Source organism: Peromyscus leucopus, chromosome 8b, assembly GCF_004664715.2.
Source record: "Peromyscus leucopus breed LL Stock chromosome 8b, UCI_PerLeu_2.1, whole genome shotgun sequence".
Classification (NCBI taxonomy): domain Eukaryota; kingdom Metazoa; phylum Chordata; class Mammalia; order Rodentia; family Cricetidae; genus Peromyscus; species Peromyscus leucopus.
The window spans coordinates 9,121,078-9,136,832 of NC_051086.1; the positions used below are offsets into that span (position 1 = coordinate 9,121,078).

The 15,755-nt window shown below is 39.2% G+C and overlaps 1 protein-coding gene across 1 annotated transcript in view; it reads right to left on the bottom strand.

Moving 5' to 3' along the window:
- Positions 1-183: 183 nt before the first annotated feature.
- Positions 184-15,755, bottom strand: part of Meiob (meiosis specific with OB-fold) — a 50,751-nt gene continuing 35,179 nt past the window's right edge. Inside the window, exons 12-14 of the mRNA XM_028854697.2 lie at positions 4,560-4,743; positions 3,189-3,275; positions 184-533 (exon numbers count right to left, since the gene is read on the bottom strand). Of these exons, the coding sequence (XP_028710530.1) occupies positions 423-533; positions 3,189-3,275; positions 4,560-4,743 (382 nt within the window). The 3' untranslated portion in view covers positions 184-422. The remainder of the gene's footprint in view (positions 534-3,188; positions 3,276-4,559; positions 4,744-15,755) is intronic.

A 15,755-nucleotide genomic window follows, 5' to 3' on the forward strand; every position in this document is an offset into this window, starting at 1 on the left:
CCCCAGTGACTCATAAGTGCCAAGCTTGCATCAGCAAGCCTTTGCGTGCACCAGGTAGCTCCAGAGTGTCATCACCAAAGCCAGGGCCAGCCCTGCACAGTCACCCTTCTCTCCACATCAGAGCCTTTCACTGTGCCTGTCAAGTGTGCCACCACAGGGAAGACAAAGAAACCGTTCACACCCGGGAGGAAGATCAGCATGTTTATTACTGCACAGAAGCAAATACTTTCCAGTGTGAGAGGAGACAGGCAGAGCTATTGGTCTCCCAAGTAGCTGGGCCAACTCCAGAAGGAAACAGTGACAACCTAGGAAATAGTTTTACTACATTTAGGCCAAATGTAATTTTACACATAATTCTCAAACATGCCATTTTAAAGAGTTAAATTCCTATACTTTTCCAGATTTTGGAACAAAACATGGTTTTAAGTGTGTCCTTGTCCAGCCAGGTTCCTGCTTGCTTCGGTAGGATCTGCAAGCTTACAGGAGAGTATGCTAACTTTCAATCCACCCCTTGCTCTGTGTGATAAAATCAGCTGAGGAAGAAAAGAGACAGAGGGTTAGATTTAAATACTACCTTGTACACAAAGTTGAAAACCAATACCACAAAGGAAGAACTCCAAGTTTTACTGTTGTTGTTTGGCTTTGTGCTTTTCTGAAACAGGATTTTGCTGTGAAGCTCTGGCTGGCTTCAAACTCATGATCTTCCTACTTTGATGTCATGATTGCTGGAATTACAAGTGTACACTGCCAGCCCCAGCTTGGAATCACTTTAAGTGGCAACAATTTTTAATCAAAATATGAGAATTGTAGAAAATATTTCATCTTTATAGGCAGAGTTTTATTTTGGATTTAAGACAGAGTCTCATATAGCCCAGGATGACATCAAACTCTCTATATAGTTGAGAATGAACTGGAACTTCTGGTATTTCTGCCTCCACCACCCAGGTACTCAGATTACCTAGCTGGCATACTTGATCAAATCTGTCAAATAATAATTCTTACATTTATATTTTTGCTTGTTTGAGATAGGGTTTTGTGATTTGCTATTACACATGCTGGCCTCTAACTCCTGGTCTCAAACAATTTTCCTGCCTTACCTTCTAAATTAGATACAGGCTTAAGCCATTGCACTTGGCTCACAGACTCTGGTCTCTATTGTATATTTTTGTGTACTATAATTATATCTGCCCAAGATCTTTCATGAGTCCGATTTAAAAGTCTTCTAAGGTCTAGGTATATGGCTTGCTGGTAGAGTCTTAACTATGGGGTTACATCACTAATCCACACACACGAAAGTTCTTGTCTGTAATCCCAGTACTTGGAAGACTGAGGCAGGAGGATAGCCTTGAATTTGAAAACAGTTAATAGTGAGGTCCAAGCTCAGAGGGAAACCCTATCTCAAAAGAAACAAAACAAAAATACATTTTTTTTTTTTGGTTTTTCAAGACAAGGTTTCTCTGTGTAGCTTTGGAGCCTGTCCTAGAACTCATTCTGTAGCCCAGGCTGGCCTTGAACTCACAGAGATCCGCCTGCCTCTGCCTCCAGAGTGCTGGGATTAAAGGTATGGGCGACCACTGCCCGGCAATAAAAATACATTTTTACGTGTACTGCACACATATCTGTACATCACTTGCATGTCTAGTGCTCTCAGAGGCCAGAAGAGGATACTGGATCCCCTGTAACTGGAGTTAAAGACTGTTGTGAGCCCCATGTGGGTGCTGGGCATCACCACTGCCCAGCTCCAAATACAATCTTTTAAACATATGTTTTGGAAAGACCCAATATAATTTTATTTGAGGAAAATTTGGTGTACATGAATCAAATCTGGAAAACTTTATATATGTTTCCATGAATCAAACAGGGCTAGAAGGATGGCTCAGTGGTTAAAAGCCCTTGATGCTCTTGCAGAAGACCCTGGTTCACTACCCAGCACCCATGTGGTAGCTAACAACCATCTGTAATTACAGGTCCATGGGGTCAGATGCCCTTTTCTGGTCTCCACAGTCACTGTATACACATGCTACATAGACAGACATGTAGGCAGAACACCCATAAACATAAAATAAATATAAATAAATGGTTTAAGTGATCAAAGTCATTAGCAAGGTCATGTCTGTTCTTATGATGATAGAACAGAACATTTTGTGGGTTCATATGAATGTGGGGAGATGCAGCCTATGACTAACTTCTCTCCTGGGCCTGGGACCCATAGTTACTACAACCTGAAACCCAGGTTCTAGGAATATTGGTGAGGCCATTGCCGACTCCATGTCTGCAATGTATTCAGATTAAGCTTGAGGCCACTAGAAAGAGACTATCTGGAAATAGTACAGCCCCTTTGAGGCTGCGGTGGAGTAGAAACAACATTCACAAGGACCGCAGAAGAGGTCATCAGAGTTATGTCAAAGTGCTGACATTCTACCCCCATTCTCTGCCATTGCAGAGGTTGTACAGAAGAGAGGACATCATTGCTCTGACCACTAATGGCACGTGTGCTCATGAACACGTTTGTCCATTTCCTCAATCCTAAGTTCTAATAGAATAGATATCAGCAAATACAAACTGGAGCTCAGCAACTTAGGATTACAAGAGAAAACACTGAAAACATAGCAGGAAGGAAGGAAGGAGCACTGGCTGTTGTCCTCTCACTAGAGTGTCTCAAGAGTAAGTGCTGGCCTTTCACAGTTGTAGGATCACAGAACTACACAGGCTGAGTGAAGTGAACTCACATCTGTGGACTGCACGGCTGAGGAGAGGCGGCACTGGAGTTCACACCTCGTCTCTGTCGGCCCAGATGCAGGACGCTGCACTGCTGTTTTACAAGCCTGGCTCATCAAAGGGCAGTGCACACAGGCAGCGCTGTGGTGTCTGTCGCCTTGTCTTGACAGTATCATTAAAGGGCATTTCTTCGCTGGCCTATTTAGTGTTATTGGTAACTCCCTTTAGTCTATGACTATTTCCATTGTTTCCATAACAGCCAAAACCTTCTGCACATCTAGAATTGAGAACTATTAATGGCAACACACTCCTGAGCTGGGGCGCTACTTGATAGGGCACTTGCTTAGCATATGAAAGGCCCTTGGTTTTATCCTCAGCTCTGAGAAAAATCTTCATGAAGAAAAATCTCCCATGAAGATTGTTTTACTGCTTGAATTTATAAAATAACACTACTTTAAAAATATACTCACTTTTACATAAATTTTGCTTCTTTCCAAAAGAAACTGCCACTTCAGTTTCGTTTTCTGTTCACTTGTCATTGCAAGAAACTCATTTATCTGTTGAAAAAGAAAGATCACATAGGTGTTTCTGAAGCAGACATGGATAACTCACTTGACAACACTGTGAAGCACACTTGCTCACTAGAAATGGAATTTGACTCACAGCATTACAGCTCAGTTCCTTTGATAGCGAAGATAAAGCGTGGAAAACTACCACCAGAATCACTGAAGCTAGTCAAGGGTTCAAGCAGGGAAAATTCTTCCCAATAAATTGGCTCAGAATTCTGAGTCAAAATTTAATGGTTAATTTTTATGATCTGTCTTTGTTTTGTTTTCTTTCTCTTCTCTTATTTTTTTGTTTTTTTAGGATAGAATTTCATATAGCCCAGTCTATCCTACAGACTCACTGTGCACCTAAGGATGGCCTTGAACTCATGATCCCCTTGCCTCCGCCTCACAAGTGCTAGGATTACAGATATGTGCCGTGACCTGGTTTTAACAAATGTGTGCCTGTCTCCATGTATCTGCTGCTGTTCTATAGTTGCAGGACTGGGACAAAATGTGAACTGGCTATACAGCTGGATAGGAGATATGGCCAATACAGATTCCCAGAACAGCCAGTGCATTCCTGATCAATAACTCCAATATGTTTTACCAATTATAATTGACTATATAAAATGTCATATTTAAGCTGGGTGGTGGTGGCAGAGGCAGGCAGATATCTGTGAGTTTGAGGCCAGCCAGATCTACAGAATGAGTTCCAGGACAGCCTGGGCAACACAGAGAAACTGTCTTGAAAAATCATTAAAAAAAAAAAAAAAAAAAAAGACCAGTCTGAGCTACATAGCAGGACACTGTCCTAAAATGTCATATTTAGTCTTCTGTTTTTCTGAAGGCCTGCCATTACTCATAATAGTTAAAATTAGTTAATAGATCATATATTCATTAAAATTACATTATGTTTAGGGCTGGCGAGATGAGTCAGTAATTAAAAGCTGCTCTTGCAGAGGACCCCAGGATCAGTTCCCAACAATCATATGGCAGCTCACAGCCATCTTTAATTCCAATTCCAGAAGGTCAGATGCCTTCTTCTGGCCTCTATGGGCACCAGGCAGGCATGTGATACACAAATATACATGCAGGCAAAACCCAATACACATAAAATACAACATTTAAAAAGACAAATTTAAAAATACGTATGTTTAAACCAAGATGGCTTTTCCCAAGATTTCTATTAATTAGTTTCTATCAAATGTTCAACAAAATAATCTATAGTTTTAAGGAAGAATATTCAAGAATATTAGAAATATCTGTATCTATTTCTTCCTTTCTGTTATTTACCGTGCAGCCCAAAGTTTCCTCCGCAATACTTCCTGTGAGGCTGCAGGAATGGAGGGTCCCAGTGTGGTCAGTAAGATCAACCAGTACATCAAAACCGAGAAAAAATGACTGAAGTCTGGAAGGATCCTTGTCGCAAATTGTACAGGTGTTGGAGGCTTCATTTACAATATAGCCACAGCCGGAACTGGAAAGAAACACATGTTATTCAGAAGACAACGGTTCTCAGTGACAAATTTGATCTCTAGCAGCATTATATCTGTCTTAGTCTAATGACATTATAAAATGTTCTAAAATCCCTGAAGTTAGTATCTTTACTATGAAACCAGATACACAAAGCCATTCTGTGCCAAAACTACAGAGAACATACACACACAATGACAACATGCAAATCTGGGGACTTGGATGAGATGATCTTAGTGATGACTTCACTGTCCTGATGGAAGAAAGGCATTATACCTTGCAAAATGTAACTTTAGAGTGCACTGGACAAAGGGTAAGAAAGATCTCTCTGTTCTTTTGTTTGTATTAGTTGAGAGTTTTCTGTTTTGAAGACAGGGTCGCATGTAGCACAAGCTGGCTTTAAATTCGTGATCTTCCTGCCTCCACTTCCCAACTGCTAGGATTACAGAAGGGTACCATTACACCAGGCTTTATCTCTTTATTTTAAAATAAGTTTATTTTCCTATTTATTTTACATCTCAGCCATAGTTTCCCCTCCCTCCTCTCCTCTCAGCCCCTCTCCACTACTCTCCTCTGTTCCTACCCACCAATTCACTCCCCCTCTGTTCCTGTTCAGGAAAGGGCAGGTCTCCCATGAGTATCAACAAAACATGGCATATCAAGCTGCAGTAAGACTAAGCACTTCCGAGTGTATTAAGGCTGGGTGGGGCCACCCAGTATGAGGGGTAGGGTTCCAAAAGCCAGTAAAGGAGTTGGAGACAAGCCCGGTGGTGGTGGCACACGCCTTTAATCCCAGCATTCAAGAGGCAGAGGCAGGCAGATCTCTGTGAGTTCAAGGCCAGCTGGGTCTACAGAACAAGTTCCAGGACAGGCTCCAAAGCTACACAGAGACACCCTGTCTCAAAAAAACAAAACAGAACAACAACAAAAAGTCTGAGACAGCCACTGTTCCCACTGTTAGGAGTCCTTCAAGGGGCCCAAGCTACACAACTGTAATATATATGCAGAGTACCCAGGTCAGCCCCTATAACAGCAAGATCTTAACAATCCAAACACAGCTGAAGCACAAGAAAATGACCTTAAAATGACTTTATGAAGATATAGAGGTCCTTAAAGAGGCTATGAAAGAAAATCCCTGAAAGAAATTGAAGAAAACACAAACAAAAAAGTTGGAAGAAATCAATAAGTCCCTAGAAGAAAGCCAAGAAAACAAACAAACAGATAAAGGAAACTGTTCAAGACCTGAAAATGGAAATAGAAGCAATAAAGAAAACACAAACCAAAGGAATCCTGGGAATGGAAAACCTGGGTAAGCAAACAGGAACTAGAGGAAATAGATTCATCAGTCAAAGAAAATGTTAAGTCTAAAAAATTCCTAACACAAAACATCCAGTAAATCTGGGACACTATGAAAAGACCAAACATAAGAATAATAGGAATAGAAGAAGGAGTATCTCTATATTTTTAACTTTGTGTGACTCTCAAGTTAATCTCAATAAAAAAAGCAGTCATAAAAATCTGTAAAGAGACTTTCATGATAACATTTTAGATATTTCTTACCAACCATTGTTTGACAAAAATTAGTAAATGTCTTGGGCTTTATTTTTTATGCAAGGAAATGACTGAGGATGGAGGTCAGATATGTCATGCATTGAAAAAAATTAAATACTGTCTCCATATTGCTATAAAATATGACAAGCAAAACTGTTTCTGCCAAATCATAAAACAAGTTTAGTCATCCCAATTAAAAGTTTCAAACTGAGCCAGGTGATGGTGGTGCATGCCTTTAATCCCAGTACTTGGGAGGCAGAAGCAAGAGGATCTCTGAGTTCAAGGCCAGCCTGATCTACAAAGTGGGTTCCAGGACAGCAAGAACTAAACAGAGAAACCCTGTTTTGTTAGAAAAACGAAACAAAACAAAACAAAAAACCAACCAAACAAACAAAAAAAAAGTTTCAGGTAGACAGGTGCGGCGGCAGCGGAGGCAGGCAGAGGCAGGTAGGCCCAGTGGTGGCGGCCCACAGAGGTAGACAGGCCTGGTGCGGAGGCAGGCAGGCCCAGGAGGCAGTGGCCGAAACACAGTTGCAATAAAGACCAGAAACTGAGCTATTACCCGCTAAAGAGCTAGTGAAAACAAGATCTTAATCAAGAGCTTGGAACAGGGATGCCTTTGATCCCAACACCTGGGGAAGAAGCTATCTCTGTGGGACAGAACCAGAATGAATCTGAACACTCCATCTGAGGCTAACCCAGGGCCCAGCTGCTGATCCTGCTAAACCCAACAACTTGGAGGTGTTGGAGGTGTTGGTGAGACTACCCTGCTCAGCTGCACCAAGCAGAGGAAGAGATGAGTAGACACCAGTGCATAAATACAGGCAACAACATAAAGACCTATATGGCAACATCAGAACTTAGTGATTCTACACCTGCAAGACCTGAACATACCAAGACAGAAGAAATCAATCCTAAAAATGACTTTAAGAAGATGATAGAGGCCCTTTAAGAAGAAATAAAAAATTCCCTTAAAGAGGAAATAAAAAACTCCATTAAAGAGGAAATAAAAAATTCCCTTAAAGAAATGGAAGAAAAAATGAACAAAAAAATGGGAAAAAAATCAAAGAAAGCCAAGAAAAAGCAATTAAACAGATGAAAGAAACATTCCATGATCTGAAAAATGAATTTGAGACAATAAAGAAAGTTTTGGTGCATGCCTTTAATCCCAGCACTTGGGAGGCAGAGCCAGGCGAATCTCTGTGAGTTCGAGGCCAGCCTGGTCTCCAAAGCGAGTTCCAGGAAAGGTGCAAGCTACACAGAGAAACCCTGTCTCAAAAAACCAAAAAAAAAAAAAAAAAAAAAAGAAAGAAAGAAAAGAAAAAAGAAAACACGTGCTGAGGGAATGCTGGAAATAGAAATCCTGACTAAACGAACAGGAACTACAGAAACAAGCATAACAAACCGATTGCAAGAGATGGAACAGAGAATCTCTGACACTGAAGACACAATAAAGAAAATAGATTCGTCAGTTAAAGAAAACACTAAAGACAAAAAAGTTGTAACACAAAAACAAAACATCCAAGAAATTTGGGACACCATGAAAAGACCAAACCTCAGAATAATAGGGATAGAAGAAGGAGAAGAATACCAACTCAAAGGCACAGAAAATATATTCAACAAAATCATAGAAGAAAACTTTCCTAACCTAAAGAAAGAAATACCTATGAAGATACAAGAAGTTTACAGAACACCAAATATGCTGGATCGAAAAAAAAAGTCCCCTCGCCACATAATAATCAAAACACTAAACACACAGAACAAAGAAAAAATATTAAGAGCCACAAAGGAAAAAGACCAAGTAACATATAAAGGCAAACCCATCAGAATAACACCAGACTTCTCAATAGAGACTATGAAAGCTAGAAGGTCATGGACAAATCTCATGCAGACACTAAGAGACCACAGATGCCAACCCAGACTATTATACCCAGCAAAACTCTCAATCACCATAGGCAGAGTAAACAAAATATTCCAGGATAAAACCAGATTTAATCAATACCTGTCCACAAACCCAGCCCTACAGAAAGCACTAGAAAGGAAAGTCCAACCCAAAGAAGCTAAACACATTGATGAAAAATCAAGCAATAGATAATCCCACACCAACATACACTAAAGAAGGACAACACAACACAACCACAAAAAATAACAGCAATTAACAATCACTGGTCATTAATATCCATCAATATCAATGGTCTCAACTCACCTATAAAAAGACACAGGCTAACAGAATGGATAAGAAAACAGGACCCATCCATCTGCTGCATACAAGAAACACACCTTAACTTAAAAGACAGACACTACCTCCGAGTAAAGGGCTGGGAAAAGGCTTTCCAAGCAAATGTACCTAAGAAACAAGCTGGTGTAGCTATCTTAATATCTAATAAAATAGACTTCAAACTAAATCAATCAAAAGAGATCAGGATGGACATTACATATTTATCACAGGAAAAATCCACCAAGATGAAGTCTCGATTTTAAACATTTATGCCCCAAATACAAAAGCACCCACATTCATAAAAGAAACACTACTAAAGCTTAAAACGCACATCAAACCCCACACATTAGTAGTGGGAGATTTTAACACACCACTCTCACCAAAAGACAGATCTATCAGACTGAAACTTAACAAAGAAATAAAGGACCTAACAGATATTATGACTCAAATGGACTTAATAGATATCTACAGAACATTCCATCCTAACACAAAAGAATATACCTTCTTCTCAGCATCCCATGGAAACTTCTCAAAAATTGACCACATGCTTGGCCATAAAACAAATCTCAACAGATAAAAAAAAATTGGAATAACCTCCTGTATCTTATCAGACCACCATGCCTTAAAGTTAGACCTCAACAACAACAAAAATTATAGAAAACCTACAAACTCATGGAAACTGAATAATGCCCACCTGGAACCTGAATGGGTCAAGGAAGAAATAAAGAAAGAAATTAAAGATTTCCTAGAATTCAATGAAAATGAAAGTACAACATACCCAAACTTATGGGACACTATGAAAGCAGTGCTAAGAGGAAAATTCATAGCTCTAAATGCACACATAAAGAAGATGGAGCAATCCCATATCAATGAATTAACAGCATAACTGAAAGCTCTAGAACAAAAAGAAACAAACTCACCCAGAAGAAATAGATGCCAGGAAATAATCAAATTGAGGGCTGAAATCAACGAAATAGAAAACAAGAGAACAATACAAAAATCAATAAAACAAAGAGCTGGTTCTTTGAACAAGTCAACAAGATAGACAAACCCCTAGCCAAATTAACCAAAAGGCAAAGAGAGAGCACCCAAATTAACAAAATCAGAAATGAAAAGGAAGACATAACAACAGACAACGAGGAAATCCAGAGAATCATCAAATCATACTTCAAAAACCTGTACTCCACAAAAAATGGAAAACCAGGAAGAATGGACAATTTTCTGGATAAATACCACATGCCAAATTAAATCAAGACCAGATAAACCATTTAATTAGACCAATAAGCCCTAAAGAAATAGAAACAGTCATCAAAAGTCTCCCAACCAAAAAAAGCCCAGGACCAGATGATTTCAGTGCAGAATTCTACCAGACTTTCAAAGAAGAAATAGTACTGGGCTGGAGAGATGGCTCAGAGGTTAAGACCACTGACTGTTCTTCCAGAGGTCCTGAGTTCAGTTCCCAGCAACCATATGGTGGCTCGCAACCATCTGTAATGAGATCTAGTGCCCTCTTGTGGCCTGCAGTCATACATGCTTATACATAATAAATAAATAAATAAATCTTTAAAAAAAAAAGAACTAATACCAATACTCTTCAAAGTGTTCCACACAATAGAAACAGAAGGAACACTACCAAACTCTTTTTATGAGGCTACAATACCCAAACCACACAAAGATGCAACAAAGAAAGAGAACTACAGATCAATCTCCCTCAAGAACATTGATGCAAAAATACTCAACAAAATATTGGCAAACCGAATCCAAGAATACATCAAAACAATTATCCATCACGACCAAGTAGGATTCATCCCAGGGATGCAAGGATGGTTCAACATACGAAAATCTGTCAATGTAATACACCAAATAAACAAACTGAAAGAAAAAAACTACATGATCATCTCATTAGATGCTTAAAAAGCCTTTTACAAAATCCAACACCCCTTCATGATAAAGGTCTTAGAAAGATCAGGAATACAAGGAATATTCCTAAACATAATAAAGGCAATTTATAGTAAGCCAACAGCAAACATCAAATTAAATGGAGAGAAACTCAAAGCGATACCACTAAATTCAGGAACAAGACAAGGTTGTCCACTCTCCCCATATTTATTCAATATAGTACTAGAAGTTCTAGCTAGAGCAATAAGACAACAAAAGAAGATCAAAGGGATACAAATTGGCAAGGAAGAAGTCAAAGTTTCACTATTTGCAGATGATATGGTAGTATACATAAGTGACCCCAAAAACTCTACCAGGGAACTCCTACAGCTGATAAACTCCTTCAGTAAAATGGCAGGATATAATAAGATCAACTCAAAAAAAAATCAGTAGCCCTCCTATACACAAATGATAAAAGGGCTGAGAAAGAAGTCAGAGAAACATCACCCTTTACAATAGCCACAAATAATATAAAATACCTTGGGATAACACTAACTAAACAAGTGAAGGACCTTTTTGATAAAAACTTTAAATCTCTAAAGAAAGAAATTGAAGAAGATATCAGAAAATGGAAGGATTTCCCATGCTCATGGATAGGTAGGATTAACATAGTAAAAATGGCAATCTTACCAAAAGCAATCTACAGATTCAATGCAATCTCCATCAAAATCCCTACACAATTATTCACAGACTTGGAAAGAAAAATACTCAACTTCATATGGAAAAACAAAAGACCCAGGATAGCTAAAAGAATCCTATATGATAAAGCAACCTTTGGAGGCATCACCATCCCTGACCTCAAACTCTACTATAGAGCTATAGTAATAAAAACAGCTTGGTACTGGTATAAGAACCGACATACAGACCAATGGAATCGAATTGAAGACCCTGACATTAATCCATGCACATATGAACACCTGGTTTTTGACAAAGAAGCCAAAACTATACAACGGAAAAAAGAAAGTATCTTCAACAAATGGTGCTGGCATAACTGGATGTCAATATGTAAAAGATTACAAATAGATCCATATCTGTCACCATGCACAAAACTCAAGTCCAAGTGGATCAAAGACCTCAACATAAATCCAGTTACACTAAACTTAATAGAAAAGAAAGTAGGAAGCACTCTTGAACACATTGGCACCGGAGACCATTTCCTAAATATAACACCAACAGCACAGACCCTGAGCACAACAATTAATAAATGGGACCTCTCGAAACTGAGAAGCTTTTGCAGGGCAAAAGACACAGTCAAGAAGACAAAAAGACAGCCAACAGAATGGGAAAAGATCTTCACCAACCCCACATCTGACAGAGGATTGATCTCCACAGTATATAAAGAACTCAAGAAACTAGACATCAAAATACTGAACAGTCCAATTCAAAAATGGGCTAAAGAGCTAAACAGAGAATTCACAAAACAAGAATCACAAATGGCTGAAAGACATTTAAAGAAATGCTCAACATCCTTAATCATCAGAGAAATGCAAATCAAAACGACTCTGAGATACCACCCTACACCTGTCAGAATGGCTACAATCAAAAACACCAATGACAGTCAATGCTGGAGAGGATGTGGAGCAAAGGGAACACTCCTCCACTGTTGGTGGGAATGCAAGCTTGTACAACCACTGTGGAAATCAGTATGGTGGTTTCTCAGAAAATTAGGAATTGAACTACCTCATGACCCAGCCATCCCACTCTTGGGCATATACCCAAGGAATGCTGATTCATACCATAAAGATACATGCTCAGCTATGTTCATAGCAGCACTATTTGTAATAGCCAGAACCTGGAAACAACCTAGATGCCCGTCAATGGAAGAATGGATGAAAAAAATGTGGTACGGGGCTGGAGAGATGGCTCAGAGGTTAAGAGCACTGGCTGTTCTTCCAGAGGTCCTGAGTTCAATTCCCAGCAACCACATGGTGGCTCACAACCATCTATAATGAGATCTGATGCCTTCTGGCCTGCAGACATACATGCAGGCAGATCACTGTATACATAATGAATTAAAAAAAATGTGGTACATATACACAGTGGAGTACTACTCAGCAGAGAAAAACAATGAAAGCATGAAATTTGCAGGCAAATGGATGGAACTAGAAAAAATCATCCTGAGTGAGGTAACCCAAACCCAGAAAGACAGTCATGGTATATACTCACTCATAAGTGGATTCTAGATATAAAATAAAGAACAATCAGACTACAACCCACAGAACCATGGAGGCTATATATATAGCATGGAGGTCCCTAGGATGACTGTGGCTTATAATAAATTTCGGTTTTACTCAATTACTGAGCAACCGTCAATGAAACATCTCACTATTAAGAATACATACTCTATCAAGCTGATAATAGAAAAATAAATAAATTAATTTTAAACAATAAAAAATAAATAAAAATAAAAGAAAAATTTGAAATATTAAACAAACAAACAAACATTTTACTAAAGATAAAAAAAGGGAGAGCTAGGGACTCATCATTCCTCTCCACATTCTATTCTTTCCCTTGTTTTATATATTTAAAATTTTTTTTATCAGTGGATTCTGCTGGAGTTTATCGGTGGATTCTGCTGGAGGGTCCGATGCAGATAAGCACTGGAGGGCTCCTGTTGCAAATCACCCTCTGGAGCGATGGAAGGATCTTTCTACTAGCATGTGGAGGAGACCCGATCTAGTGTTGGTGTGGCCCTGGAGTTTGGTTTATGTCTTTCCTCAGGACAATGAGGTTCCTCTTTGGATTCCTGAGCACTGAACGCGCCCTGTGGCTGCTGCAGAAGCCCAATATGACAGAGACCTAATGGGCCTTCATGAAAAAATCTACACTTCTGATGCCAATGGAGATTGAGAGCCCAATATGGCCAGCTTTGGCGAGCATTAATGTAAGCCTAGGAACTGTAGCCATGAGACTGGATTCTCCAGAAGACCTGCCAGCTAAAGCCATACTGGGATCAAGAAAAATGGGCCTTGGAGGTTCGTGTTACTGGAGTTGTATCCATGCCAGTGGATGTCCACACAATCCAGAAGAGAATTTGACATTGCTGCTGCCGCTGTTGCTGTTATAACAATGGCGCACACCGTTGCTACTGTTTCTGGGATTACCATTTCATAATTGCTTACTGCAGCTAGCACAGTGGAGACCCTGGCAACAAAAGTAGTTACCACAGTTAGTTAATCTTTCATTCTATTTGGCATGATAAATTTAACTCAGTATTTATATACATCTCGATTGGCTTTGAAAATTATAAATTTATAAACTCAAGTTCCAGTTGCTTTTGGGATACTATCTTACAAGGACTCCAATGTACAGTATGGCTCATTAAGGAAGGGAATGGCTCAGTTGCCTTTAGCCTACTGGCTATGTGTGAGATAGGACCTCTGTTGGTCTTTTCTGTATCGAACACACAGATTGCAAGCCCAGTGCCACTTTGAGATCTTTGGCAGCAATTAACTATGCAGCTCACATACTATTGAGCTGGTATGATGAGTATTCAGAGATGGGTAATGCCTGGGGGGCACTCACCAACCTAAGACAGAGCACCTGTGTGGCCTGGCCAGGCGTCTCCATGACGGGTAAGGTGACCTGCTGACATCCCACGCAACCCAATTCAGAAGCTCATTTTTTAATAAAAGGGGGATCTGCAGGGCCCTGGCCCCTGTTTTGGGTAACTGTTGCCTTGCTTGCAGACCTTGATCTTGATATCCTCCCAATGCTAATTCCCTGCCAGGTTCCACCCTCCTGAATGCTTAAGGAATGCTCCTTGTCTGTGTATCCTGAATAATGGGCATTAACAGCTTAGATGCAAGATTGTAAAACATCATTAGTGAACTTCTGCCCTTCAGGGTCCTCCCATTGTGCTGTAAGCCTGTATTTAAGACCTCCTACCCCCTTCAAGAAATCATATTCGACATTTAAAATTAATATATATATATAATTGAATGAATATTGCAAATGTAATCTATGAATACCACAAATGTGATTAATATCATGTGTAAGTAATGAATATCATGAGTGTAATTTTAAAAAAAAGTTTCAAACTGCTAGGCAGTTGTGACACATGCCTGTAATCCCAGTGCTAGGAGGCCAAGGCAGGTGGATATCTGTGAGTTCAAGGCCAGCCTGATCTACAGAGGAAGTTCCAGGATAGCCAGGTCTACACAGAGAAACTCTGTCTGGAAAAAAAAAGTTTCAAACAATATTATCTTTTATGATGCAGAAATATGATCTATATTACTTTAAAAACCAGTGTGTTTTTTTTCTTTCTTTTTAGTGGTGCTGGAAATTGAACTCAAGGCCTTGCTTGTGCTAGACAAGCACTAATGCAAATAGCTCTACTGTAGGCCTAAAAGTCAGTTATCATCAGTGAATCTGTCTTAGAGTTTCTATTACTGTGACAAAACACCATGACCAAATAACAAGTTGGGAAGGGAAGGATTTTATTTGGCTTACATGTCTACATTGTAGTCTGCTGTGGAGCAATCTTTTTGTACCCTGTGAATATGTATTACTTTCATTGCCTAATAAAAAGCTGATTGGCCAATAGCTGGGCAGGAAGAGATTGAGTGAGAGAATCAGACTGGGAGAATTCTGGGAAGAGGAAGGGCAGAGTCAGAGAGCTGCCGGCAAACGCAAAGAAGCAAGATGAGAATACTGTACTGAGAAAAGGTACCAAGCCAGGTGTGAGATAGATCATCGAATCTACTCTGAGAAAAAAAGATAAAGAAATAATAGGATAAATAGGTAGATCATTGAATCTACACTGAAGAAAAAGGGGAAGATATAAAAATGACAAAAGGTAGACTAATGAATCTATTATGAAAAGAAAAGAGAAAGAATATGGATATGATAAGATAAAAAGGGAGCTTATGGAATCTACTTTTAAAAAGGAACTACTTATTTTAAATAAGATAAGTAATGAAAGTTTTTTGGTCTGAGTTTATCAGATGTTACTGGACTGGACATTGTTAATATATATAATGGAGTTTTTTGTCTGGATCTGTCAAATGTTAATGGACTAGACATCATTAATGTAATTTTTGTCTGTATATATTGTATATACTTATTAGATAGTTTTTCTTGTATTAGTTATAAGCTTTTTTTAATTTTAGACAAAAAGAGAGGAGATGTGGTGGTATTGTGTTCCCCAAAATATTGTGTACCTTAATAAATTTATCTGGGGTCAGAGAACAGACAGCTACTAGATACAAAGGCTAGAAAATGGTGGCACTCACACCTTTAATCCTAGCATTCCAGAGATAGAAATCCCTCTGGATCTCTGTGAGTTCAAGGCCACATTGGAAACAGCC